General features: G+C 40.4%; 1 protein-coding gene across 3 annotated transcripts in view; it reads left to right on the forward strand.

Annotated features, from left to right (window-relative positions):
* The window catches only part of CDC42 (cell division cycle 42), a 56,398-nt gene extending 29,783 nt beyond the window's left edge, over nucleotides 1-26,615 (forward strand). For 2 of the 3 annotated variants that reach the window (XM_089660044.1, XM_089660045.1), the window contains exons 2-6: nucleotides 5,542-5,695; nucleotides 10,492-10,564; nucleotides 12,376-12,485; nucleotides 13,939-14,136; nucleotides 21,648-23,778. In XM_089660044.1, coding sequence (XP_089516170.1) covers nucleotides 5,591-5,695; nucleotides 10,492-10,564; nucleotides 12,376-12,485; nucleotides 13,939-14,136; nucleotides 21,648-21,737 — 576 coding nt within the window. In that variant the 5' untranslated portion in view covers nucleotides 5,542-5,590 and the 3' untranslated portion in view covers nucleotides 21,738-23,778. Of the gene's footprint in view, nucleotides 1-5,541; nucleotides 5,696-10,491; nucleotides 10,565-12,375; nucleotides 12,486-13,938; nucleotides 14,137-21,647; nucleotides 23,779-23,987 lie in introns of those variants that run through there. The other variant, XM_089660046.1, reaches the window with a different exon arrangement.
* The last annotated feature ends 598 nt before the right edge of the window (nucleotides 26,616-27,213 follow it).

Below are 27,213 nucleotides of genomic sequence, written 5' to 3' on the forward strand. Positions count from 1 at the left end.
CTGTTGGCCTGCACAGTCAGGTCAGTCATCTTTCTTTTCTCCGCTGTAGTTAACCCCTTCACGCCGTTGCCTTCTGGCCCTTTAAGAGTTTCAGGAGGTGGGGCGGGGTTTAGGGTCATGTGACTGCCATGACATGCCGTCACGGCAGTCGCATGATCGGGAAAGGTCCCAATCAAAAGAGGAGATTGGGACCTTTGCGTAAGTACAGGACATGTGTGCTGTGAGCGCGCAGGGCGCACGCTCTCAGCACATATGTTCTTTTTTAATAGACCGCAGATGTGCGGCTGCTCGGCGTCTAGGCCCAGACTTGGGAGGCCGCACATTTGCATTCGGCCGGCGTGAAGAGGTTAAAGAACCAAGTAACAGGTTTGTCGCATAGCAGAAGTCCCTCCTTGCTCCTTTGCATGCAAGATCCCTGAGAAGAACCCGGTAATTGGGGAGTGGAGAACGTGACTTCATGTGTTGCTCTGAATCTGAGCGGCCAGTCACCGGACCTGAGGGCTATTGTGTTAGGGAAGGTCCCTTAGCCTTTTGTAAGCACTGGCTCAGCTGAGAACAGACACACTGATTTTGGGAGTGGGGTTTACAAATACCGGAAAAAATTGGGGCTTACTATGCAGTGGGCCTGTTATTTGCCCAGAGCAAAAAACAGATTTGCTTTCTGCAATGCAGCCTATTCACTGACCCATCCAAGCCTGCTTGCTGGACAGTAAAGGAGCAGCGGCCTAATGATGAGGTGACTCCTGTGCTCTCCTGCCCTACAAGCATGTCGAGAGTGTAAAGCTGCCCATAAACTCGTAAAATGTTGCTCCAAAGTGGTCATTTTCAACACGTTTGTTAGATTTTCTAATGATAGTATGGTCAAATTGCCAATCAATATCTACTGCAGTTATGTGGAAGGTTAGACATGTTTCCGTGTGCATGGGTTTTTTTTTTTCTTTTTTATCTGATTGAACTAAACTAAATCAAAGAACATGATTCTTGTTTGGATTCACATTTACTTCTGTTCACCCCCAAATCTAATGTTAAAATTCCCAATATTGTCATGGCACTCAATCCAACGTTTTCAGGGCTTTCATAGGAAATTTTGTATAGTCTCTGGTATCATATAAAGTTCTGAGGAACAATCCTTGTGGGAATTCTTGCATCAAAACCTAATGTTGGGTACACAAGTAGTTGTGGTGTTTTTTTTCTTATTTGCTTGGGCAAACCACCAATAGAGAAATGCTTTTTCTGTCAATCACAGATCTTTATGCAAAACCCTCAATACACCAAAATAACAGCCTCACCCCTCCCGAAAAGGTACCTATGATTGAGAATGAAACTTTACAGGGTTACATTAGGCTGGCCCGGTACTTGGAGGTAGATATGAATAAACTCTAATGAACTCATGTCTGTGACTTGTACACTTACAGCTTGCAGTGTGATAAGTAGCTTGTTGTCATCAAACATCTCTGGTTGGGTGTAAAGGCGGGCCCCATACTGCCACCGAGAAAGACCATCTAGTTTCTACTTGTTGATGTCTGAAGTGTAACCTCACCGTGTGCCGCCACTCTTTCATTTATGGCTGCTAACCTCTAAAAAGGGAAGACACACCTCAACATAGCAAAGCTTGTGTGTTTATATATATATATATATATATATATATATATATATATATATATATATATAATATTTTTATTTATTTATTTTTATGAATCTTTTGTGTAATTTTCTTTTGATGTCCAGTGTGATTTTTGCAATGTGCATTTGAGAGTTTAAAAAAGTAAAGGTGGTTTTTTTTTTTGGTGTGTTGGTTTAAAGTGGAACCACTCCTCTGCATAGACACCATCTCCTATCCTTTGGCTCTCCCCTTTATAGTGCTGTGAAATGCGTCTCCAGCTTTCTGTGACACTTCTCTGTATAATAATATTCCTTTCAGTTAGCTCATACTGAGGGGGCTTGTTTTCTTGTTGTTGGACAGTGAAAGTGCGTGTGGATTCTTGAAATGTCAGGGAGGAAAGCATTGTTCTGAAACTATTTCATAGATGAGTTCAAAATGTGACAATGTGCCCATGGGGGGCAAGGACTGGTGGGAAGGGTGTAGGGGTCTCCAGACTTTTCAAACAAAGGGCCATTTTACTGTGCTCCAGACTTCGGGGGGGGGGGGGGGGGGCGGATTGTGGCCAGTCGGGGTAGAAAATATCCCAGGCCCAGCATCAGTGAGAATAAACATGGCCTCAGGGCTGGCGGTCAGTAATGGTAGTAGGAGTAGTGCCTATCATTGGTATAAGTGGGAGAAATCATGCCCCATTTTTGCTGTCAGGAGGAATATTGCTTCATATCATTGGAAGGAATAGTGCCCTCAGGGCCAGATGAAGGCTGGTTTGGAGATCCATGGTCAATTGCAATGTGCTTTTTGGCATATTTGTTACAGCTTATGGCTACCATAGCAGGGGCATTTATAGATGCCTTCATACATGTCCAGATGCTGCTTTGAGCTCCCATCTTTGTACTTATTTAACTTCTTTGGATCATTTGCCTTTGTATGGACATTTCCATCACAGATTTGAACTTTTAAACCCCAGTTGTTCATTACTGGAGGCATATGCACATATCTTTAATCTGAGAGTGTTGGGTTCGTAGATGTATATTCATTGAAGTACAGGCGTGCCTCGGTTGATCTAATTTTCGGTTTACGAATGAAAATCCATTGAAATAATGCCTCGGTTTACAATTTTTTTTTGCAATACGAACGGATTAATTGGTTTTCAATGCATTTACACTTTTTTTTCAATCATGTCCCTGTACAGTACTATGCCTTTTAAAGTGCACTTTATAAAATAGAGTTTTGAACAGAAGACTTTTTTACTTTCTGACCTCCGGAGTAGATTAATTGGTTTTAAATGCATTTACAAATTTATTTTTAATCATGTCCCTTTATGCCTTTTTAAAGTGCACTTGATAAAGAGATTTTTGAACGGATAAAACTTTTTTGACTTTTATTTGACCTCCAGAACGGAACAATTGGTTTTCAGTGCATTCCTATGGGAAACAGCTAGGATATCAGCGAGCGCTACCACAAAGATTAGCCGCTGGAACACCAAAAGGCAACCAAAACAATCCTTCCAATGTAAATAATAGAAAAATAGGTGCAGCGCTAAAATAAAGCAATATGCATTTTAAAGTGCAAAGTGATCATCAGTAGCATAATCATGGAAATGCAAACATAAATATCAATCTTAAATATATAAAGTGCGAAGAATAGATGAAGTGACTAAATGAGACAGGAATAATCTAATGCGTGTTTTAAACGCACTTCTGGTGAGTGCGCATTTTGTTAATTTAGTCACTTCATCTGTCACCCCTGGATCAGTGGCCCATGCAAGCTGTTTGTGATCTGGAAAGGATCCTTTCCTTTATCTTGGGACATTTCGGCACTACCATTGTCACCTTGGAGTGATATTCTTCGCACTTTATATATTTAAGATTGATATATTTATGTTTGCATTTAGATGCTTATGCTGATGATCACTTTGCACTTTAATATGTATATTTTATTTTAGCGCTGCACCTATTTTTCTATTATTTACTATGGGAAACAGCGTTTCGGTTTATTAATTTTTTGCAATATGAAAAGTCCCGCAGAACACATTAAATTTGTAAACCGAGGTATGTCTGTATTTTTGGAGATAGACGAAATACAAAATTGGAAAAATGCTGGAAATACTTTTTATATTTAACAAGAAGGCCTTTAGGTGGTGGTCTAGCAAACACTATCCTTGAGATGAGCATAAAAAAAATCTTGTGTTTTAGATTTTTATTTTATTTTTTTTTTATGTTTAAGTTTGTGTCCCTCCTAGAGAGTCTCAATAAATCACAGTGTTGTATTGTGCCGTGGTCAGTTTTATTGAAGGTAGGAAGTGCAAATATTTGTGTTAGCTGGTGACACAGAAGTCATTCCAACAGACTCGCATTGTGAGTGATACGTTCTTATTGTGCTCTGCCTTTGTACTTGTAAACCTAGACCTGGAAAGTCCTCACAGAACTGAAGCTTAGTGTGGTCTCTCAGGCTGGACTTACACAGGAAGTTTTTTGATTTGATCAGTTTAACCAATAGTTTACCACAACAATGCAATTTGAGGATCATTCTGTTGGCTAAGGGTATTTTGTAACCTCCCCATACAAGTGCAGATATGTGTTGATTGTTTATATACGGTTTTGTGAGTTGGGGTCTCCATCAATGGGATTTCGGCTTGTGTTGATGGTATTAGTTTGAGACACTTCTGTGATTATTCAGAATTCATTAACCACTGTGAGGATTTACCCCCCTTCCTGACCAGGACATTTTTTGCATTACGGTGCTGTGTTATCTTAACTGATAATTGCGCGGTCATGCAACGCTGCACCCAGATAACATTTTGTCCTTTTTTTAATTTCCACATATCGAGCTTTCTTTCGGTGGTATTTGATCACCTGTGCATTAAATTTTTTGCGCTATAAAAAAAGACCAACAATTTTGAGAAAAAAAAACAATATTTTTGACATTTTGCTATTAAACCTGTCCAGTTAAAAAATTGAAAATGGCAAATTTTCGGCATAAATGTAGGCCATAATTTATTCTGCTACATGTCTTTGCTAGAAAAAAAATCCCAATACATGTAAATTAATTGGTTTATGTGAAAGTTATAGCGTTTACAAATGGCGGTATAGATACTGGAATTTTTTTTTTTAATTTTACTAATAATGGCGGCGATCAGCGACTTACAGCGGGACTGTGGAGGGCATTCTGACACTGGGGGGAACTGACTTGGTGTCGTTGACATCCCCAGTGACACCAATACAGTGATCAGTGCTGAGAAAAAAATAAGCACTGACACTGTACTAATGGCTCTGGGAAGGAAGGGGTAACCATGAGGGGCGATCAAAGGGTTAGCTGTGTGCTTGGGAGTGTTTTACTGGGGGGCTGTGTGTTGGTGCTTCACTGTAAGGACACTGCTCTGGATGACCGTGCTGTGCACAGCCATCCAGAGCAGAATGCCCCAGCTGACAGGGAAGAGGACTGTTTAGTAAACAAAGCAACCCTCCTCCCCGTCGGAGATCCTCAATAATAACTGGCCAGAACCCAGTGACTGACAGCCATGGCTGCAAGTGGCTGCGCGGGTAGGGCGCGTGACCCCTTACCAGTAAATGTGAATTCACGTGTCTATGTGTATTTATATATGTGTGTGTGTCTGTGTGAGATTTTGCGCAGCCCTGCAGCTGTGTATCTGCTTTAGAGTGGCGGGGATGTGGTTATTAAGTACATTTGAGCTGCAGTTGACCTCCATCCTGCCTGCTTTTGATCTGCTTTCCCTGAGTCTTATGGGTAGACGAAGCCTAATTTGAAGTGAGTAATTGGCCATCAGTACAAGCCAATACACAGATAACAAGCTCGTATTGCTTGCTTTTATGTGGGCTGTTTTGATAAGTGTTTATAGGACTCTAAGGACCATTTGTTATGCTGCTAATTTATTCTCAGTTTTCTTTGCAATAATAAGCAATTTGCTTCTTGTTTTACAGGTCTGCATTGATCAAGCATTGCTGACACTGACAACACAAGGTAGCAGCCATGCAGACTATTAAGTGTGTGGTCGTTGGTGATGGTGCTGTGGGTAAAACCTGTCTCTTAATTTCATATACCACAAACAAGTTCCCATCAGAGTATGTACCAACGGTAAGTACTGTTCACCCTTTCAGGTGCATGCTGCAGCTTTGTAGCCTGCATTTGTCTGACCTTCATCACCATCTGTGTCTCCTGTTTTGCTGTTGATGTACACTGTGAAAGCTGTTTCTTCCGCCTGTTCTTTCATCCTGATTCCCCTATCTTGCTGTGTTCATGCACAGATGGCTGTCTCCTTCCTACAGACCTTTTCCAGAGCTCACCAGAATCAACTAAGCCAGGCAACGCTCATTATGCATGCCCATTGTGGCCTATGTCACATTGGTTTTGTAGCAGTTACAAAAATTGCATTCCTAAATGCGTTGTGATCCTGTTGCTTGTGACATCTTGGTCTTGACGCAAGTACCAGAACAATGAAAACACGCTTTTTGAAAAATTGCTCCATCGCTAACCATATGAGCAGTACGTCACTTATTTGCTGATGGAAATGTTGTGAAATGTCACTCATTTGCCGGCGAGCAATATTTTGATCATCCAGCCAGGGGAGTGTCTTGTGCAAACATATTGGCGTTTATCTGCCCAGCCCCAACCTGCAGTTTTTGTCAGTCACTTGGTTACAAGTGTGACATGGGTCTTAGCAGTGGTGTTCCCAGAAAAAGATACAGGTGTTGCCCCGCTTAACGTAATTTTCGGTTTACGAATGAAAATCCATTGAAAATAATGCCTCGGTTTATAAATTTGTTTCGCAATTCGAAGTATATGTTGGTGCCGATTTTTAAATGCAATTGCCGGATTTTTTTTTCTTCACTATAGCTCAAAGAATTAGCTGTCACTTTCCCTGGAGCTAAAGGATACTTTGTTTCTTTTATCTCAGGAAACAAACTAAAAGGAAACATTGTTTTAACTCCGAAAATAAACTAAAAGGAAACTGTTTCTTTTAGCTGGGGGGAAAGTAACAGCTGATTCTCTGAGCTATTGTGAAGGGAAAAAAAAGCCGGTAATTACATTTAAAAACTGGTACTGACCTGCTTTCCTATGGGAAACCGCATTTCGGTTTACAAATTTTTCGCAATACGAAACGTCCCGGAGAACGCATTAAATTCGTAAACCGAGGTACACTTGTATATTCCAGCAAGCGGTTGTAAAGGCTAAAGCTTATTTACCTTCATGAATTCGCTGTATTAGGGTAAAAACCTTACAGTAGCAGTGCCCCCCAGCCCCCCTCCCTAACACTTACCTGATTTCAGTCCTGTCTCGATCAGTGTTTTGATTGGCTTCAGTTCTCTTTTTCTTTCCCCCTCTACATTCTCTCACAAGCTCAGCTGAGAGCAGTGAGAGCCATTGGCTGCTGCTGCTGTTAGGCAGATAATGAGGAGGGGCGGGGCTGAGCTGCGCTGTGTGTGTCTATAGATGCATACAGCCTAGCTTTGGGATCGAACCTGCACGAGTGCTTACATAGGGAGCTGCTTCCTATGGGGGTGCTTGCCAAAGAGGAGCAGCGTTGGTGGGAGACCCCAGAGGATTAGGTTCAGGACCACTCTGTAAATCATTGCGCAAAGCAACTACGTATAACATGTTTTGTTTTATTATTTTTTTTAAAATGAGTCTTTACAGTCACTTCAAGCCCTTTATAGCTATATGTTTGTTGGCTTTTTGCAGCATTTAGAGCTAGCTACAGAATTGTCTGCTTTAATGACTAATCATCATTTCCAAGCAGCTGCTGCTGATCATGGCATACTAGCAATATTTAGCTGTAGGTAAGCATTTCATTGCCAGCTACAGCAGCAAGTCTGTATCCAGCCAATCGCCTGAGAAAAAGAAAAGCACAAATATTTGTAGTAGCTGCAAATCTCCTACTACAGAGTCTCTAGTGTGACATGGCCCTGAGTCAGATATCCGATGCTCATTCACTGAAATAGTGTATGACACTTATCACAAAGCCTCTGTTGACATAGAATGGACCTGGATTTGGATATTTGAGAGAATATTGTGCTGATACCTTGTGCTGCTTGTATAGCTGAACTAAAATGTGTGGGCTGTCATTACTGATCACTTGCTGTAGTGGGATAGAGTAGGATATGGTAACACCCTTGTCATTTTTTTCACTTTTGTGTCCCTGGTCTGTATAAACCACAGGAAGTGAAAGGAAATCTTTCCGCAGTGAACAAAGTACCCCTGTAGACAGTTGTCACTGAAACGTGTGTTCTCTATTTCTTTTCTGATGAGAATTCAACATTTTTCTAGCAATGATCACTTGGACAAATAGAGTTGGTTTTCCTAACAGGGACAGAAATATCATTAAAAAAGCAAAACAAAAATCTGTCAGTTTTGTTCTTTTCGCAATCTGTCCAAACAAAAACAGATTCACTTTGGATACAGCTTAAAGGGGTTCTGTAGCAATTTTTGGAAAAAATGTCCACATTTACATATGACATCATTAGCTTAAAGTGTTACTAAACCCCGGACCCTGCATTCACTATATCTGGTCTCCCACAGCACGCACAACATGGAAATGCAATTATTTTAGTAAATATAAACTGCTAAATACCTTTTCTCATCAGCAGTTAGAGCAGTCTTGTGACTTCTGTCAGTGTCTGGCCAAGCACATGTTAAAGCTTGTAGGAGTTTTCATTTTGCCGTAGGAGGATGCAGAATTCCTGACCTTTGTTTGGACAGTGCTGATTGGCCCTGTGCTGATCACATACACTCTCACAAGCAAAAAAAAAACGCTCTAGCAATACACACCAAACTGAACATGTGCAGAGTGTCTCCTTACAGTGTGTCTTATCAGAGAGATAAGAGGGACACTGGAAGAAGGATCAAACAGCGTTTTTACACAATGCAGAGGATTAACTCATTAGGTTCCACAGTGAGTATAACACACATGCTTTACTGCATATACAGATAGAGTTTAATGTTGTGGGTTTAGTAACACTTTAAGTAATTGAATTGATTTGTTTAGAGGATTTTAAAAGCAGCCATGAGGCAGCCATGTGTTCTCGTACTCCTCATATGTGCAAGCTGTGCTTCATGCATAGTGGTGATGTGCAGTGACACTGCTACTGCATGGCTTCTTTCCGGCTAAGTGGTTTTATTTCAGCATTTGAAAAACATTGACATTCGTTCTCTTTATAAGTTACCCACGTGTAGATCAATGTACAGCGCGGGTCAGCAACCTGTCGTTCATGATCGACTGGTAGATCGGGAATACTTCTCTGCTTTGCTGACCCCCGCTACTTCGGTGGCCGTCCTCCTTCTTTGCCATGCTCATCCTTCCTCACAGCAGAGTGGAAAGCAGGAGGCTACACAGCTCTGGACAGAGGGTGGGATTTGATTGGTTGCTAGGACATGAGGCTATCATAGTATTGAAAGTTAACTTCAGCAACTCCCGCTCTCATCCTCCATCTAGAGCTGTGCAGCCTCCTGATCTGCACTCTGTGTACACCTATGTTGGTAACTGATTAAGCGATGACACTGCTGTGAGGTCAGAGGAGCAGAGGATGTGGCTATGGTGATGGGGGCAGAGGACACTGTTGTGGGGGTGAGGTGAAAGGTGCATAGGACCCTGCTTTGGGGGCAAGGGGGTTTAGAGGACCAGAGGACACTACTGTGTGTGTGGGAGGGGGTGTGAATGGGGCACAAAGGACACTGCTTGGGGGGGCTAGTGGGGCAGAGGTCATCACTGTTTGAGGGGGTGAAGGGGGACACTACTGTGCACAGGACCAGCACCAGCTTAGGTACCTTACAGCACCAGGATTGGTGGGGGAAGGGGGTTGGTAAAATCTGAATCCCCAGTCTTGCAACTGAGGCTGCAGAGAAAGGGATTGGGGAATCTGTCTCAAAAGTTAGACATCAAGGGGTTTATTTACTAAAGCTGGAGAGTCCAAAATCAGACTCCCTTCTGCATAGAAACCAATCAGCTTCTAACCTCAGCTTGTCAATGAAGCTTTGGCAATGAAACCTGGAAGCTGATTGGTTTCTATGCAGAAGGGAGTCTGATTTTGGACTCTCCAGCTTTAGTAAATAAACCCCCAAGGGTCTGTTTAGACCCCTGATATTTCACTAAAGCCCCACCCCCCACAGGACTCCTAAAAATGTAAGTAAATTATAAAAAAAAAAAAAAAAAAAAATGTAAATTTTATTTTAAAAAACTTCTAAAAAAAATCAAAACTGACACCATCTCCTGGCCTTCTGACACTGTCCACTTTTAAGATAGACTGTGGTTTGTGTGTTTTTTTTAAATTATATTTTTACAGTAATTTGTTTATATTTTTAAGCTTTCCTTGCTATTTAGTTAGGCCTTACTAGTTGTGTGTGTGTTCTTCTTTTTTTTTTTTTTTTTAAAAAAAGTCTGCTGAACCCCAATGATCTTTGATTTTTTTTTTTTCCTTGTTGTTCAGCTCTATCTCCACCTCTGAAAGGTTTCCTACCCCTGATGTACAGCATTGCATATATGTTAAACTATCTAACTTCTTCCTTATGAAAGTATCATACACAGACAAATTTTAATGTAGATGTATTTTTTGTCTTGAGAATTTCAAAGGGAATTTCCTTGCAGTGATGATTTATATTGCTCGCCTTGTGGGAAAATGCCAAACCAAACTTCCCTGAAAGGGGCTGACTGTTGTGTGCCTTCTTATTGTACTAAGAAACAATATCCTTCAGTTGCTGCGTTTGGTTGAACACAAGTCATTCCAGAAATACAGAGGCCATACAATGACATCATTCACAATACACTGTTCATATACACTTCATTCCTCCTTTTGTTGTGTCTGCTGCTTATACTATACAATGAATGGTTGTAACCACTTGTTTTTCCTGTATTGTCTAATTATAACTCTCCTTCACAGGTATTTGACAACTATGCTGTCACAGTTATGATTGGTGGCGAGCCGTACACCCTAGGGCTATTTGATACAGCAGGTAAGTGACGTTTACTTTTTTTTTATTTTCTCTTGAAATTTTTGAAGCAGTTTAATGCATAAAATTGAGCAGCCTGGTGGTGGGCAGCACAGTGGCTAAATGGTTAGCACTTCCGCCTGGCAGTACTAGGGTCGTTGGTTCTTATCCCAGCTACAGCACCACCTGCCTGTAGTTTGCATGTTCTCACTGTGTGGGTTTCCTCTGGGTACTCTGGTTTCCTTCCACACTGCAAATACATGCTGGTAGGTTAATTGGATCCTGTCTAAATTGTCCCTAGTATGTGTATGCATGTTTGAATGTAAGTTAGGGACCTTAGATTGTACGCCCCCTGAGGGTTAGGGACTGATGTGAATGTACAGTATATATGTAAAGCGCTGCGTAAACTGACATTGCTATGGAAGTACCTGAAATAAATATATGTAGCTGGTCACACACATTACTATTTGTGCAAAATCCCTTCAACAAAGTTTTTGTAGTGAAGGGTCCTACCTGGTAGGATTAAAATTGAATTAGTTGGGCCCTCATGCTATGTAGTTGGTAATCTGAGACTATACAATCAGATTGTAATGTATATGGCTATTGTAAACACCTGGCTAAGACCATTTTTATAAAGAATTTGCTCTGTCACATGGACTTTTAACGTGTACAAGACAATAGAACTAAATGACCTGTTCTGAAATGTGGACATCTCATCGTACATTGGGAACAAATATGGGATCTGGCAGGGATGGTCACCTGGTTAGTATTTTTGAGTTAGGATTTATTTCATGCAAAGATGTTAATGTAGTTTTAAGTGAGATTTCTGAGTTCCTTACAAAAATGCAATGGTTTAAGGGTCTGCTACCCAACCCAGCCTTGGTAGTTATGTGTCTGTATAGCATTTGTGGAGGTTATCATTGTATAAATCTTTTTTTTTTTTTTTTGAGGGGGGTGATTTAATTCTCACATTAAGGGAGAGTAGAATGCTGGCAAAGCACAGTGGAGTGACAGGTATGCTGTGTATCCTAGTACCTGATAAGTGGAAGCTTTCACCTATAGTTAGTCTGTGTGTTTTTAAATCTAGTGGCGAATGCAGGGTCTTTCCATATTTAGAAGCCTTTAAGTGGGCAAACTTACAAAATCTGCAGGGGTATAGAATAATTCTTTTCTCCACAGTATAATTGGATAGATTTAGAAAAGGATCCTACGGTTTACATAGACAGGTGGTGGAGAGATCTGTAGCACAGAGGAAAGAATGGATAGAATGGATGCATCATTGCATCCAAATTTGAAAAGCCCCCACTATAATGTTTTCCCATTGACACAGTATACTGTAAAAATATAATATTTCTTAATCTTTCTAGTTTATAAAGAACTTTTAATGGAAGCTTATTTTCAAAATTGCTTGCATTGTGCAATTAAGGAACAGATTTACGGACTGTTTTTAAGTGCATTAACACACAATGTGCAACCTAGACCTTGAGATCTTCAAAACGTTTTTAGGACACAGTATGCACATATAGTTTACAACTGGTAATGAAGATAGGCCAGCACAGTACAAGCAGTTAATTATGGTAAACATCAACTCCCTCCTTAATGTTACATAAAAGGGGAAGCTCAGCGAAATTTTTTAGCAAGTAAATAGGGAAAGTAGCAGTTTCTAAATATTATTTAAAACGCATGTGAATGGAAACATGTAACAAATATAAAGTAGGCGGCATACCAGTTTGACTGCAAAAGTGGGAATACGTTTGAAATAACATTGTGTATACAGACCCTGTTTGGCGTGAAGTATGCAGAATTATACTAAACCATTTAAACATTCCCTACAGGACAGGAAGACTATGATAGATTACGACCCCTTAGCTATCCTCAGACAGACGTGTTCCTTGTCTGTTTCTCAGTGGTCTCTCCATCTTCATTTGAAAATGTGAAAGAAAAGGTAAGATTATTCATGCAGGTGTTAGAGCTCTTATTCAATGTGCATGTTTGATTGTAGAAGGAAAACAAATTGGCTTAATAGATCCATGAGGTTTACTGAACTTGTATTGCACCAAGACCGTCTACGCTCACTGGCCATTTTAACCCCCGGTTCACATCTATGCAGCTTTGCGGGCTGTGTTTTGCACGGGCACGAGAGCCCATTCATTTGAATGGACTCCCGTGCCCGTGACAGGCAGGGAAAAAGTCCCTGCACTTCTTTGGAAAATGCAGCGCGCACGGGAACTTCAGTTCCCAGTATGGTTGCGTTTTCCAGAGCGGGCGGCGTGCCATTAAAACTAATGGCACCTGCCCGCAGGTCTCCATTTCTCTGTGCGGGTGGTGCGGCTGCACGGATTTTCATGCGGATCCGCAGCGGCACCACCCGCACAGATGTGAACCTAGGGATTGGTACACCTGTTCAATTGTTTGGTAACACAAATTGGTAATCAGCCAGTCACTTGGCAGCAACTCATTTAGGCATCTAGACGTGGTGAAAATGACTTGCTGAAGTTCGAACCGTGCATCAAAATGAAGAAAAGGAATTTAAGTGACTTTGAACGTGGCATGGTTGTTGGAGCCAGACGGCCTTTTCTGAGCATTTCAAAAACTGCTGATCTACTGGGATTTTCACACACAACCATCTCTAGGGTTTACAGAGAATGCCTTGTTGATGGCAAAGGAGAATTGGCATTCGATTTCAGCTGTAACATTCAGATGGTAGGGTCAGAATTTGGTGTAAACAACATGAAAGCATGGATCCACCCTGCCTTGTATCAATGATTCAGGCTGCTGGTGGTGGTGTAATGGTATGGAGGACATTTTCTTGGCAGTAGCAAGGTGTAACTAATAAAGTGGCCGGTGAGTGTATATTCACTTGACTATGATGACCGCACACTAAAATTCATGAAATTGGACAGAGCCCCACAACTCACAACTGTTGTAGTTTTTTGGTTTAAAGGATAAGTTCACCTTTCGTAATATGTTACATGTTACAGCCATTTTTAGGGTGTAATGTTACGAATGGACAGACCCTCGCATCCCCTGATCCCCATTGTGACAGCTAGTGGGGTATCAACTCCTCTCCGCTAGCTGTCCCAATTAAGATAAATAACGCGTCCGTGCTGGGCATCGCCTGGCTGTGTCACTCATTGACAGTGTTTTGTGCACTGAAAAACCAAAAGTTCCGACAGTCTTTGACAGGTCAGGGGGAGACCTGCATGGCACCAGCGATTTGCTGATTGCTGGTGCAAAGCTTTAGAGGCTCCAGAAGCAAAAAATTATGGGTTTTTTTTTTTACCTGCCAAAAAAATTAGTATTTTATTATTTTTTGTTAAAAGGTGAACTTATCCTTTTTAAAATGTTATCTCTTAATGGTTGTACCATGCACTCATTCAGAGCCATTGTTTTTGTAGTGGGTACCTGAAATCACTCATCACTGTCCCAAGACTCCGTTTCTGCTTGTCGGGACACAGATCGACTTAAGAGATGACCCCTCCACAATCGAGAAGCTGGCAAAAAATAAACAGAAACCAATCACTCCAGAGACAGCTGAAAAGCTGGCCCGAGACTTGAAGGCAGTTAAATATGTGGAGTGTTCCGCACTGACGCAGGTAAGAAACCTTAGTAGGTAGTACTTTTTGTCTTGTCCTTGCTGTAAAGTTCATTGTTTTGTCATTGTTTGGGCACAGGTCTGCATATAGAGTCGGTAAGGTGGTGCGAACATCTTTGGTTCATTTAATGCAGGATTTATATGATGGGCTTATTCAGCAAGGTGCAGTAACCCATAGCAACTTGTCAGGTAAACTTGTATTAATTGGACTTCATTAAACTGAAGTTTGATTACTATGAGTTGATGAATTTTGCGCTACTTGACTGAGTAAGATAAATGTATTTAAAAAAAAAAATGATCTAGTACATAATGGCATGTAACACCTAGCAGTCAATACAAACCAAACATACAAAAATAGGTGCGCTACCGTAAACCAAATTTATAAACATGTTGTGAAATGAATGTTCCAAATATAATAATAAAAAAAAACACAATATATAAAGTCCAAAACAACCAAACTATTCCACTATAAAATTATACGACCCCTTCAGTACACCATTGCAACCAAAGTAAAAGTGCACATTCCAGTGCTTTATTGCCGCTTATCAGTATGGAGGATCTCACTGCTATGAAATCAGCATATGGTTGGCTGTCAAACAGCTATGATGTTTTACTGGTTCAGCACTGTCCAACCACTATCGGCATGAGAGGGACCACTAGCCAGTGTGCGTACCACTTCTCAGGCTCCTCCAGCAATCTTCAAAGTAGTAAAGCAAATAGCAGGGCAGAGCTCATAGTGTAGTATTAACGGGTTCCCACATTTACTTAAATTAAAAGCTACTCCCAATAAGTGCAGGGATTGGCATATAACACGGTTCCAAAACCGAAAGGAAACCAGCGTGCCCGAGGATATCATGGATCAAAGGCTCCGCCCAGCATGTACATGCATGGATCCATTTAACTAGTGTGCAGCTTTACGTTTTACACCAAGCATGTGGTTTATTTTATTGCACAGTTAATACACACTAAATGTCATGGACTGGGCTAATAGCTGATAATTATAAATATATATTTTTTACATACGTGATTTAATGGTGATTGCATACACTACACTTATCTTCTGTCCTCAGTTTCCCTTTTTATCACCCCTGGAGCATTTGCACTATAAAATAATAGGAATCAGCACATTGCTATATGCTTGAAAGCATAATCCACCTTTTGGCACCATGTTTAATATTACATCCCTATATTGAGGGTGTGAAATGAAACATGATTGCATTCTCCCCCCTCAACTCCATTAATCTGAATCACGAGGTGCTTTTCCCAGAAAGTATAACTGAGGGCAAAACATTTTTTTTTTTTGGACAGAGTGGAGCTGGATTAGAACCCCTGTCATGTCTTTATTGCTGTCTGTGTCCCTGTTAGGGAGATTCACCTCCTCTTTTTCCTGTTTACCATTTATCATTGAAAGTAAAAGAAAATCCAAAATTTTGGGTTGTCCCCAAAGGAGTAATAGAGGGGATATCTTCCAGTGGGGGCCCCAAAGAATTCCTTTAATCTGTACAGGTTTCCTCTCGCTTACTGTTTCAGCCGTGGGAAATCTCTGCAATGGGACACAGATGGCAAAACAATTTTGGTAAGGGTTATAATATTTCCTTACTGCATCCAAAAAAAGAAAAAACGTTTTGCCTATAGTTCTACTTGAAGTGTCCTGTTTGCGTGTAGCTTGTCCCCTCCCACACCGCTCTTCATAGATCACACTTGTAGTCCACTGACTTTTCTCCAGTGCTATAACAGAAGGTCCGTACCTCTGCTGACCCGGGGCTGGGGTGTAAGGATGTAGGAGACTGCATTACACCTGAAACACTGACAAATATAATGAATGCACTTTTTGTGTTGTGCATGTTCTTTAGTGTGCAGTAGATAGCAGCCCCCCCGGACCCTGTATGCTAGCATAGGGCCTTGCACCTCTAAAGTCCTGGAGGCAAGTACCAACAGATATCCTGATCTTTCTGGTTATTACCCTATGCACCTTATTCTTTGCAAATCAGATTTCCAGGCACTGGCAGCCCTGTAACATCATTTTTTCCCACAGAGCTTTAAAGTAAATGTAAACCCAGAATTTGTTCTCTTAATCATACAATACAGGACACAGGAGCTGATTCTTGGACCTTGAGTTATGTGCCACTACCTTCAGGTGATTGGGCACTGGCAAAAGCTTTCCTGGGAACAGACTCCTGAATCAAATGTATGAATCATATGCTCATTGCTTACAATGATTCCATCCGATACAGTAATTCTAGCACCAGACCTCCTCTGTAAACCTAAAGTAACCTGTAAAGGCTTTTAAAGCGCATTGCCTATGGATAGGAAAATTTAACATCGGTTGTCGCCGCTGCATGGGCAGTTTTAAAGCGTGACATGTTTGGTATCTATTTACTCAACGTAATGTCATCTTTTATATTTAAAAAAAAAATGGGTTTTAAAATCAAATTAAAAAAAAGTGTATTTTTTCAAAATTGTGAAACCTGCCAATTTATTCTCTAGGGCCTCTGCATTAAAAATGATTGTTACATGTAAACAAAGTTCCAGGGAAAAAAAAAAAAATAATAATAAAAAAAAAATATATAATATATATATAATACGCACGCACGCACGCACGCACGCACACACACACACACACACACTTAGTGAATGGGTCATCAGGCTGCGTAAGTGGTACATTGTGCTAACCTGGCTATTGACACACATACACCTAGGCTCGTTGTGACTGTGTACTAAGCAAAAACCTGTATTTAGGGAATATGAAGAATACTATTGGTGGCCTACTCCTGAAAATGCTATTTGTCTGCCTGTCTCAGACTTAATACTTACAACATCACTTATATGGAACAATTAGTTATCGTTGTGCATATTTGTCTTCAAACAGTTTAAAGGATAAGTTCACCTTTTGGACAAAAATAATAAATGCACATTTTTTTTTTTTTTTTTTTTTGCAGGTAAAAAATGTGCATTTTATTATTTTTGTCCAAAGGAGCCTGGAAAGCATTGCAGCAGTGATCAGTAGATTGCTGATGCCATGCACGTCTCCTCAGCCCTGTCAGAATATCTGCTTGCCGTAAGGGATGCACGGTCAAGCAGATATTCTGATAGGAAGCTTCAATGAACTACCACAGCCCTCCAGAGCACCATGGTAGTTCATTGAAAACTATAAGCCAACAGCTGCTAAGGCTGATGGGACTTGTTGGCACTCGTTCACAGGATACTGTCAATGAGTGACATGGCCGTGTGGGTGGAGCCTTGCACGGCCGTGCTGTTTTCAAATCTGACAGTACGGGGAAGTTTCTCCGTACTATCTGTCAGAAGGAGGGGGTGGAGGGCACAGCTGCAGCTATGGGAACATGATACATGTTCCACCTTATAAAAAACGGGTGGAACATGTAACATGTTCCGAAGGTGAACTTTGCCTTTAATCTAGTAGTGCTTTCACACAGGATACTCCTTTTACTAGCTTCTCTACATGGAAGGAAAGAGACTGCCGGTGCCAATTATTATGTAACTTCCTCTTTGGCTAGTGATCTCATAATATGGTTAGTCACAGAATTAGCTGCATTTCTGACTCTGCACTCTGTTTCCTAACTTCCCATTGACATACTTTGTACCCCAAGATGCTGTACCAGCATCCGTCAAAGCAGAAGTTGTTTAAACCTCGTTATGTCCCAACTGTTTAACACTGTCTGACTCTGGAACAACCAATGAGTGTTCAGAACGAATTGCCAGTATAGTAACAAGGACTATTTCTGAAATCTGTGTAAACACTTTGTATGCTGAAAATTTCAGAGTTCTGTGTGCCATTTGTCATCAGTGTATTGGGGATGTTATTAAATCTGATACATTTAGCTAAAAAGGCTTTCAAGGCAAGAGTTGGGCTCTCTTTACTTACAGAGAAGGCTGTTCACAAAACATTGGCTCCATCTGGACTCTTATTATTATTATTATTATTATTATTATTATACAGTATTTATAAAGCGCCAATAGTTCGCTCAGCGCTGTACATTACAAAGGGGGACAGAACATGTGACAGAACAATACCAATACAATGCAAAACATGAGGGGATCGAGGGCCCTGCTCTTTCGAGCTTACAATCTGGTAATTGCTTGCTAGAGAATGTGTTGCCATAGATGTGGTAAAACCTCCCTTAGCAACCTGACCTCCTTAGCTAGGCTGGTTCCAGATCTGGGCTTCAGAAATCATGCAGCCCTGATAGCAACTCAGTATCATGTATGACATTCCTATAAGCCAAAGGCAACCTCTTGAAAATGGATTTAGGAGAGTCCAGTTAGTACCTTTTTTTATGAGTGTTCATATTTTTTTTTATTTTTTATTTTTTTTAAATTCTGTTCTCTAATTTTTGCTTTTCTATTCTTTTGTTCAGCAATTGAATTGAACTGCATGCTCTAAACACCAGACCATCTTCTCTTTCTGCTTCACACAGTGCCTAAAAGTCTTCCAGTACTATCAGTTCACCTTTGTTAGTCTTTTGTTCGCTCACTGAAACCTATTTTTCCTTTGAGGTTTTCTTTATTTGTTTGCATTGTAGTCCATGTTAGCCATCCTATCATCTTCAGTGCTTCCAGGCTTAAAACACTCCATTACCAGCATTGTCTATAGCAGCACACTTGAATATCAGTTGTCCTCTATTTATCAAGCCTTCTGAAATGGCTTGGCACAATGCGTGATGTCCCTGATCCAAAAATAAAGTAATCTTAAAGTGTATATAAACCCTAGCAATTGTATTTGCCCCTTACTGGTGTGCTAAATATACAGTTGAAAGTGTTTTTATATCTGTTCAATAAGTGCAAAAAAACCTGCTGATCCTACCAGATATAGTGAGCTTTCTAATTTGCTGAATTAAAAGTGAACCCAGCTGCATTGAAATCTCCCAACAGTCTGACCAACCTTGCCCTTGTTACCTCTGCAGGCTACAGAACACCCTCTTCCCTGTTTTATGAGGTTAAGAATAGAAGGTATACTGTATTCAAGATCAGGAGTGGGCAACCCAAAATGCTGCTTCTCCATAAAGTATAGTGAAGTGAGCAGTCACCCCAGGGCAGGAAATGTTACTGGCAGTATAGCCCCCCCCCGAAAAAAAAAACTGATGCAGCCAACACATCTAAGAAATGGTATGCTGAAGAGTAGAATATTTTTGTTCTTGGGGTTATGCTGGCCATACATGGGTCGAAATTCAAATGATTTTTCGTCCGGACCTGATCCTAATGGATCAATGGCAGCGGCCGATTTTCGTGGTTCCTCCCCTTTTCGGTGATCAGGCATGTTGGAAAATTTGTGAAAAACAACCGATTTCGACTCAATGATGGTCAAATCGTACGATTGTTTTTCCTGAAAAGAATATGCACATGAGCCGTGACCTGGTAGGAACAGAAGTCTCACTTGTTATATGGGGTGAACTTTATGACTTGGCCGGCCAATTTTCGAAATCATTGATGGCACCATCGGATTACCAAGCGAACAACGTTTTCGGACGAAAAATCGTTCGGAATTCAACCCATGTTTGGCCTGCATAAGATACTTTAACTTTGTAAAAAGAATGCTGTGATCACTACATATGCAGCTGTTGGAGAACCTGACATGGGCTTAACAGGCACTACCTGTATAATCCATTTGTCTAAAACAGGATCTGTAACATTGCAAATGTCTTCTGTCACTTTTGTGCAGGTTTTTGAAATGTTCCAGCATACTTTTATTTGCAAAAGTAGCATTTATACTTTTTTTTTTTTTTTTTACATTTCCTTTTTCAACAAACAGCCTGGCCTTTATCTATTCATTGGTCTAATTACAAATATAGGTCAGACTGCTGTATTACTGAAAGGTAGATACTGTAGGCCAGACTCCACTTAAAATCTGCTGTTTTCATGTAGAGGGCCAGCTCTAAATTAGCCATTTTTTGTAAATAAAGCATACCATTATTTCAACAAAAAAAAATATATTTCTGAAGTTACAGATTCTTTAAAGCAAAGTCTATGTCGAACTATTTTCGATTCGGGTGGACTCTGACATGTAATATAGGCCAGTTGCTTCTGTCACTCCCTGACCCTGCTTTTGAAATCCGTCTGCTGGAATCGTCTCACTATGGCTGTTGTAGCCATTATGGTCTTGTTGCTTTCTTGACTAGATGAGGAGATTCTGCTTGTTGTGTTGTATTCACACAAGGAATGAATTGTGACTTTAGTGAATGTTTCTGAACGCTTAAATCTGCCAACCGCATTGTAATGGCTACATTGGAGAGTGATGGACTCTGGTGCAGAGTCCGCACTGTTAACACCCCGAAGATAGAAGCATCTGTTGTATATTATATTGTGTCCACGCACCCAAAACTGAAATCTTTGGATATGGCTTTAACTATGTGAATGTGGAGCTTCCAATGAGCACATTTGTCCTAATGTCAGCTGATAAGATGGGATTTCCCCTCGCTTTGAGATCTCTTGTTTACTGCTTTCCCTATAAGAGTCAAGTGAGGTAAAATATCCCCAACAGTGACAACAATAAAAACGTAATAAAGGTTCTTCCCAACCCTTTCCAACTTTTTGCAAGATTAGAAACCCCCCCCCCCCCCTTTTGTTTTCCCTTATGTCTGTCCTGCACTTTAATGAAAGAAGTCTTCTGTAAAGGGATATTTCTAAAAGAACAGCATACTTCTCTTTCCCACTGCCCATGCCGCCAGAATGCTGCTTTTTATCCTGAGAAATGGCCCCCTGAAGTCCACAGGTATGTCACAATCTTTTGGGTCTCTTTTAGCTCTCATTGGTTTTTCCTGCTCACCTTCACATTATTACAGAGGACAGTGGTGATGTGGAGGGTAGCAGGAGGACTCGGTGATACCCAACGTACCCAAATGATCAACACTCCTGAGTGTGGCTGTTTCCTTGCAGACTTTGGTGGACCGTATTTCAAGATCAGAGAGGCATTTGGTGGGAAACGCAACTATGTAATGTTATTTTAAAGGAATCCCTTTAACAAGAAAATTTTGAAACTAGGTTGCTTAAATATTCAGCGCTAAATAAAGTTCTTTTCATGGTGGCTCCTCATCTGGTTTCTGTCTGGTAGCCGTTGGTTGGAAAAGAAATAGTGTTGCATGACTGCTGTTATGCATGCTGACATTTACAGCTCCATAAGTTTGCTATTTTCATGTCCTATTTTTTTTTTTTTTTTTTGTGGGTCCAACATAACATAGATTTTAGTTTTTGGTTCCTATCTCAAATGAATGTCTTCCACCAATGAACCATGATCAAGCACCTGACAGACCATGTTCCATCTTGCTGATAATGGAGAAGTGATATTCTGCAAAAACAGGCTTTTTTTTGCTGTAACTGTTACTTCTAACCATACTAACAATAGCATGTCTTCTCTGCCACAAGTTTCCTGTGATTAGGAATTGCTACTGGTTCCTAAGTGCTTTCTTTTTAATTTTTCAATACTTTATGTCTGCTGTTCCATTTCTTTCTAATCCTCTAACCTCGCTGCTGTTTTCTTTCCTTCCCTCTGTCTTGTAGAGAGGTCTGAAGAATGTGTTTGATGAGGCTATCCTAGCTGCCCTCGAGCCTCCGGAAACTCAGCCAAAAAGGAAGTGCTGTATATTCTAAACTGTTTAACTGTTTCCTCCTCCCCTTTCTCTCAATGCTGCTTACTATGTCCACCTACTGTAGCAATTAAAATAATAACGACGAGCAGAAACTCTAATAAAACCGAGATGTTGGCAAAACCTGTGCGTCTTTCCTTAACAATCCCAACCTGGCATTAGTTGCTTGCCGTGCTATTACAAGGCAAAAATTGGACTCTCTTAACTGTTTCTTGGGTTGCCTAAGCATTTTATTAGCAAAGAAATGGTTAGCTTACATGTACTAGTCTTATAAAAGGTCCAAGGTATTCTTCATCTGCAACAAGTTATTTCCTAATCCTTTTCTGACCAGTATGATTGACAGCTTCACAGTGGGGTAGCCATTTTGTGGGCTTTCAAAAGTTACTCTAAAGGTTTCCAAAAGTTCACCCTAGAATAATTGTATGAACATGAAGCAGCCTTACAACACATGTAGCTTGATAAATGCACAGCACCATATTTGACCGGGTTCCATTTTCTAGCAATTTAGCATTGGAAGCTCCTGGCCACTTATCGGTGACTTCATGCAACTCATGCGTGACCTGTGATTGTCAAACCTGACTGTGAAATGCTTCCTCTGTGCCCTAATGCTGTCAAAGATTTAGTTGGCACAAGGTGCGCTGAACCATGGGTCACATAGTAATGCTGGTAAATGGCTGGTAGTGTCCAATGCTGATTGCTGGACAACCAGAGCGTGGAGTGATGTCAAAGATGGCGCAATCCATTTCTCAAGTTACATGTGTCTATATGGCAGTTTAGTGTTCATTGAGTAATTCAAGGTTGAACTGCCACTTTGAAGTCTTTAAGAGTTGGAAGTTCTCTTCAGCGGAGGTCCTTGCTCTGCCCCCCGTTGTAAAAGAGGATTTCTCTTTCTCCTTCTTTGTTTGCCGCTGTGTAAAATAATGTGGATTAAAGCCGTGAAAGAGACTCTATAAAGTGTGGGTGTGGTAGAAGGGCAGGATCGGAGTCTCATGACCTAAGTTGCCTAGAGTTAAAAGAAGTCAATGGTTCATTTTACACCCATATAATGACCACAGGTGGATTTGCCCTTTAATCCACATTGAGTCAACTTCGTTTTGTAACTTCACTACGACATTGTATTGTTGAATTATGATTGTTTTTGTTTTGCCCTCAGTTACCAATGCCAGTTTCTAGTGCCCTGAGCAAAATGGCCATCTTCACTGTGTTAATAGCTGGTGCACCTTAACGCTGAACATGTTCTGGGTTGGATATCCTGACAGACATCCCTAGTCAAGAGAGTGCTTTGGGGGTACAGGGGGGGTTGAGGTTTAGTTAGATCACTTTTCAAATTAGTCTTTAATGCTTTACTTCATAGACATTTACCATTTTGGAAAGGGCAGGGCTGCCTGATCCCTTTTCAAACCCACAAGTCATTTGGCTGTGCATTGTAGTGATTAGTGCCAATCCGCGTTTGTGGTAGGTTTGAGAAAACATATTTTAACCTTCCCTTTTGAATACTGTAACTTTAAAAATCGTTTTTATTTGACAAAGCATTGTGTATTTTACCCTTCGGAAATGCAGTAAGATTTGCTGAGACTGCTGGTTTTGTGGTATGCTTAATGAAGAGTTACTTTCAACTTCTTTCTTTGTTGTACATTTTGACGTAGTCAGCAGGGAAGTCTGTACTTCTGTTTTTTCTTTGTACTTTTTTTTTTTTTTTGTTTTATTACTTGCATTAATGGCTGATAAATGTGATGGTGTGCTTTCCATGTATTTTCTGCAAATTTGCCATCTGTGCCATACTCTTAGCCATTATTTACACTGAAAACTGTTAAGGACCTGGTCGAAGAGAAGCTAAAAAATGAACTGATTGGAGCCAAGGACTTTTGTTAATGCAAAGAAGAGACTTTTGTGCCATTATTTCCTTCACTTGACTCGGTCCCCAGTCTTGAGGAGCTCTTTTCTGACAGGGTCTTTATTCTTCTTGGTGTTCCTTTTAATTGTTGACATCAAATACACTGTTAATGACTTCTTATCTATTCCAAAAATACATATTTAAGTTGAAATCTCTTGTGGCCTCTGACTCTACCAAAGGTAATATTAGAGCTGTGCAAAAATGAAACCTGGGTTCCTAAGGGTAATCCATGGGTGTTAAGGAAGGTTTGACATTTTATGTTGACATTGTTTGGGAAGCTTTTTGTTTTTATTTTTACATTATCTGTTCTGAAATCATAAAATGAGACTGCCCATTTCTTTTCTGTTTGACCCTTTCCAGAAAGGCCTAAAGAATGTATTTGACGAGGCGATATTGGCCGCACTGGAACCTCCGGAGCCCAAGAAGAAACGCAAGTGTGTGCTGCTATGAAAACCCTTCAGTGGTCTCCCCCCTTCTCCAGAGCTGGTGTCGGCATCAAACTAAAACAAAACAAAACAAAAAAAAAAACATAAAATGTTTAAATCAAAACTAAAGATTAAATATAAACTTTTTAATTTTTTTTTTTTTCACGTTCATGACAAAGGCCCTGAACTCCTCACCAGCCAAAAGCCAGTGGTGATATCTGAAAGTACAAGCCCAGCTACATTAAGTTTTGTAGAAAAGATTAGTTTGAGCAATTGTGTATCCACCAAAAAACAAACACTGATTATTGCTAGTTTTTTTTTTTTTTGTTTGTTTTTTTTTTTTTTCCTGTCTTTTTTTAATTTTATTATGTATTTACAGTTGCTAATGTCTTATATTAAAGAACAAGGCATGCTTCATCTATAACAGACTAATTTTAAACCTGTTTTATCTGTTCATCTCTTACATTAAGCTGATAGAAGACTCCATACACACATAGAAGCAGGCAGGCTGATAAGGTGGTCTACACTTCCTTACTGTGTCACAGTATGGGGGGATCAGATCAAAGGCAATCACACAGACTCATTATTCCCTCAAATGGGCATCCCAAGCAAAATTACTCCTGATACTGAACAATAGAGAGACCCCATTAACCAACTTACAAAAATTACTGGGAAAAGCACAGAAAAAAATCAAGTATTTTTAATGCTTGTTTGCAGTGTTTTTTTCCCCTAAAATATTTTTTTTTTCCTTTTAATTGACTTGCAATGTGCCTCTGAAGTTGATAGGGAACTGACTCTCCAGAAAAAGTCAATTCCTTAGCACAGCCTCTCCCTCCTTGCAAGTCCTAGCCTTCTTTTTGTTGCAGTGTGTCTGATTACTGTCTGTTCTGGTCAGCTGCTCTGCCTCTCCCTTCACCTTCCTACATAACCTTCTATGTAGCTGCCAGAGAAGGAGCGAAGGGAAATACTATAGAGAGTCAGTGGAGTGACAGCCCTGAGCCTGCTGACATCACCTCCAAGATGGCAGCACCAAGTAGCAGTCTTGGGGCTACTGGATGTCTACACAAGGGAGGCTTTTACAGGTAAAAACATGCCTAAATTTTTGTTAAATTCATATATAAACATATGGGAAAATTGTTAATATGGTCTGGCAACAGGGTCTCTTTAAGGTCCTTTAGAAGAAGCTTGTTAATTTATGCAGAGCCTAGGGCACAAAGTTGAGGTTTTAGAAGACCCCTTTGCTCAGGGAAACGCTAAGAAAAGCTTTCACACTCTTTGCAGGTCAGTGACATTCTGTACTCTTAGCTTCTTTAATCGTCAAGAGACAACAAAGCTTTGCTGACCCTTTCCAACGGGACTTCCTGCTTTTCCCGCTTGGAACACCCAGCCCTAATCAATGTTTGAAGAAACAGAGAATTTATAAACTGACTTTTAGTCTGGACAGAGATATGATTGCTGCCGGTGCCAAATTGTTTTAATGTGCGTTCCTTGGGGCTAACCTGAGACAAGCGGGTATGTTGGGTAAAAGGGCACCTGATAAGCTCATGTTTGTTTCAGGTTGGTGGCTTGCTAATTGACACAAGGATAAGGACACAATGGTCATGGAGCATGCAGCTCCAGAAATATGGCGCTAATGGCAGCTGCACTTTCTGACCTGTCAAGTTCCCTGTAAAGGCTCGTTCCCAGCAGATGCCATTGAGAACGCATGCAACAAATGCCTTAAAGTGCGTCTTTCTTCGCATTTTAGATTTGTACTTTCAAGAGACCTCTTTCAGTTGACTTGAACAGAAAAATGAAGGTCATTGCACCAAAAAATGCAGCATGCAAATTTGTTTTTGTATATTGCTATTATGCATCTTGGTGCACAGCATTGTTTTGAATTAGAAACCACGTCTTTCCTAACAGCCATGCGTTTTGTTTGTGTTGAAACAAATGTAGCAAAATGCTTGAATATTCTTCTAGCAGGAAGGAGCCCGAAATGTTTTGAAGTAAGGGACTTTGCAAAAATGGCAAGTGAAATCTGCTAAATCCATAACAATGGTCTAGCGTGCCATTAAATCCTTTTTTTTAAATGGTAGATAATTCCTGTTTGGCCATGGTTTGGCAGGGTACTGTAGAAGAATATTTACATCTGCGTTCTCCTGTCTTTCTCTTGAATTCGTGGGTTTGATTTTTCTGCATTGCTAATATATGGTCAACTTTTAGTTCTGCCCCGTGTTGTACTGAGGGAGTGGTATTCTATCCTTTTTTCCCCAGTTAGTTTGATATTTTAAGGGACCAGTAAATATAATACCCCAGTGTACAGTTTTGCATGCATATAAACCAAGAAACCCTAAGGAAGGATTTCAGTCTCTAAATATACTGTAAAAAATAGACACCAGTGTTAAGGATTTTACCAAACCCACTTTTTCCAGAGGTATTTTTTAATATGTAGGGAAAGTATTCCATCTTCCCGAATGAATAACTTGTAGGCTCATTAGTATTGAACCAATGCTTTGTTCCATGTTTCAGTTCTTTGTATATGCATACTTTTCAGATGTATTAAACATAAAATATCTTCCGACTTGTGATTACCTGTTTTCTACCTAGTGTGTGTTTGTATTTTTTGGTTTTTTTTTTGGGGCTTTTACAGTGAAACTTAAGGCAAATCTTTTTCAGGAACTTATATGTATCATGCATTGCTTTTCTGTTACAGCTACGAACAGCTTCTAAGGAATGATGGGCAACTGTTGACCCCTTGCATGCTGATTGAGGGCAGGTCCAGCTAAAACATGGAGATGATCTTTTTTTATTTTATTCATTTTTAACCAGAACTTTTTGGAAATGATGAAACATGCCAGCATTGAGGTGGCTAAAACACAGAGCTTGATAATGGTGCACTAGATATGTGAAATGTGCAAGTTATACACAGAGGGAGGTGTTGATGAAGAGGTTTATGCACAAGTCACATACAGTGGGAGGATTGAGATGAAGGGGGTATGGTGCAGGGTTAATATACTAGTCAGATCAGAGGCAAGGTGGAGCTGACATATACTGTAGAGGGGTGAATGATGTGGTGTCCTGGTAATTGCTTGTAATCACTGGTAATCACAAAGCTTTCTTTCCTCTTTCACACCAATTGGTGGTACAGAGCCACTCTCATTGACTCCGTACTTTTTTTT

The sequence above is a fragment of the Staurois parvus genome, unplaced genomic scaffold (genome assembly GCF_062004578.1).
Source record: "Staurois parvus isolate SC_StPar_1 unplaced genomic scaffold, SC_StPar_1.0 ptg001200l, whole genome shotgun sequence".
NCBI classification, from domain to species: Eukaryota; Metazoa; Chordata; class Amphibia; order Anura; family Ranidae; genus Staurois; species Staurois parvus.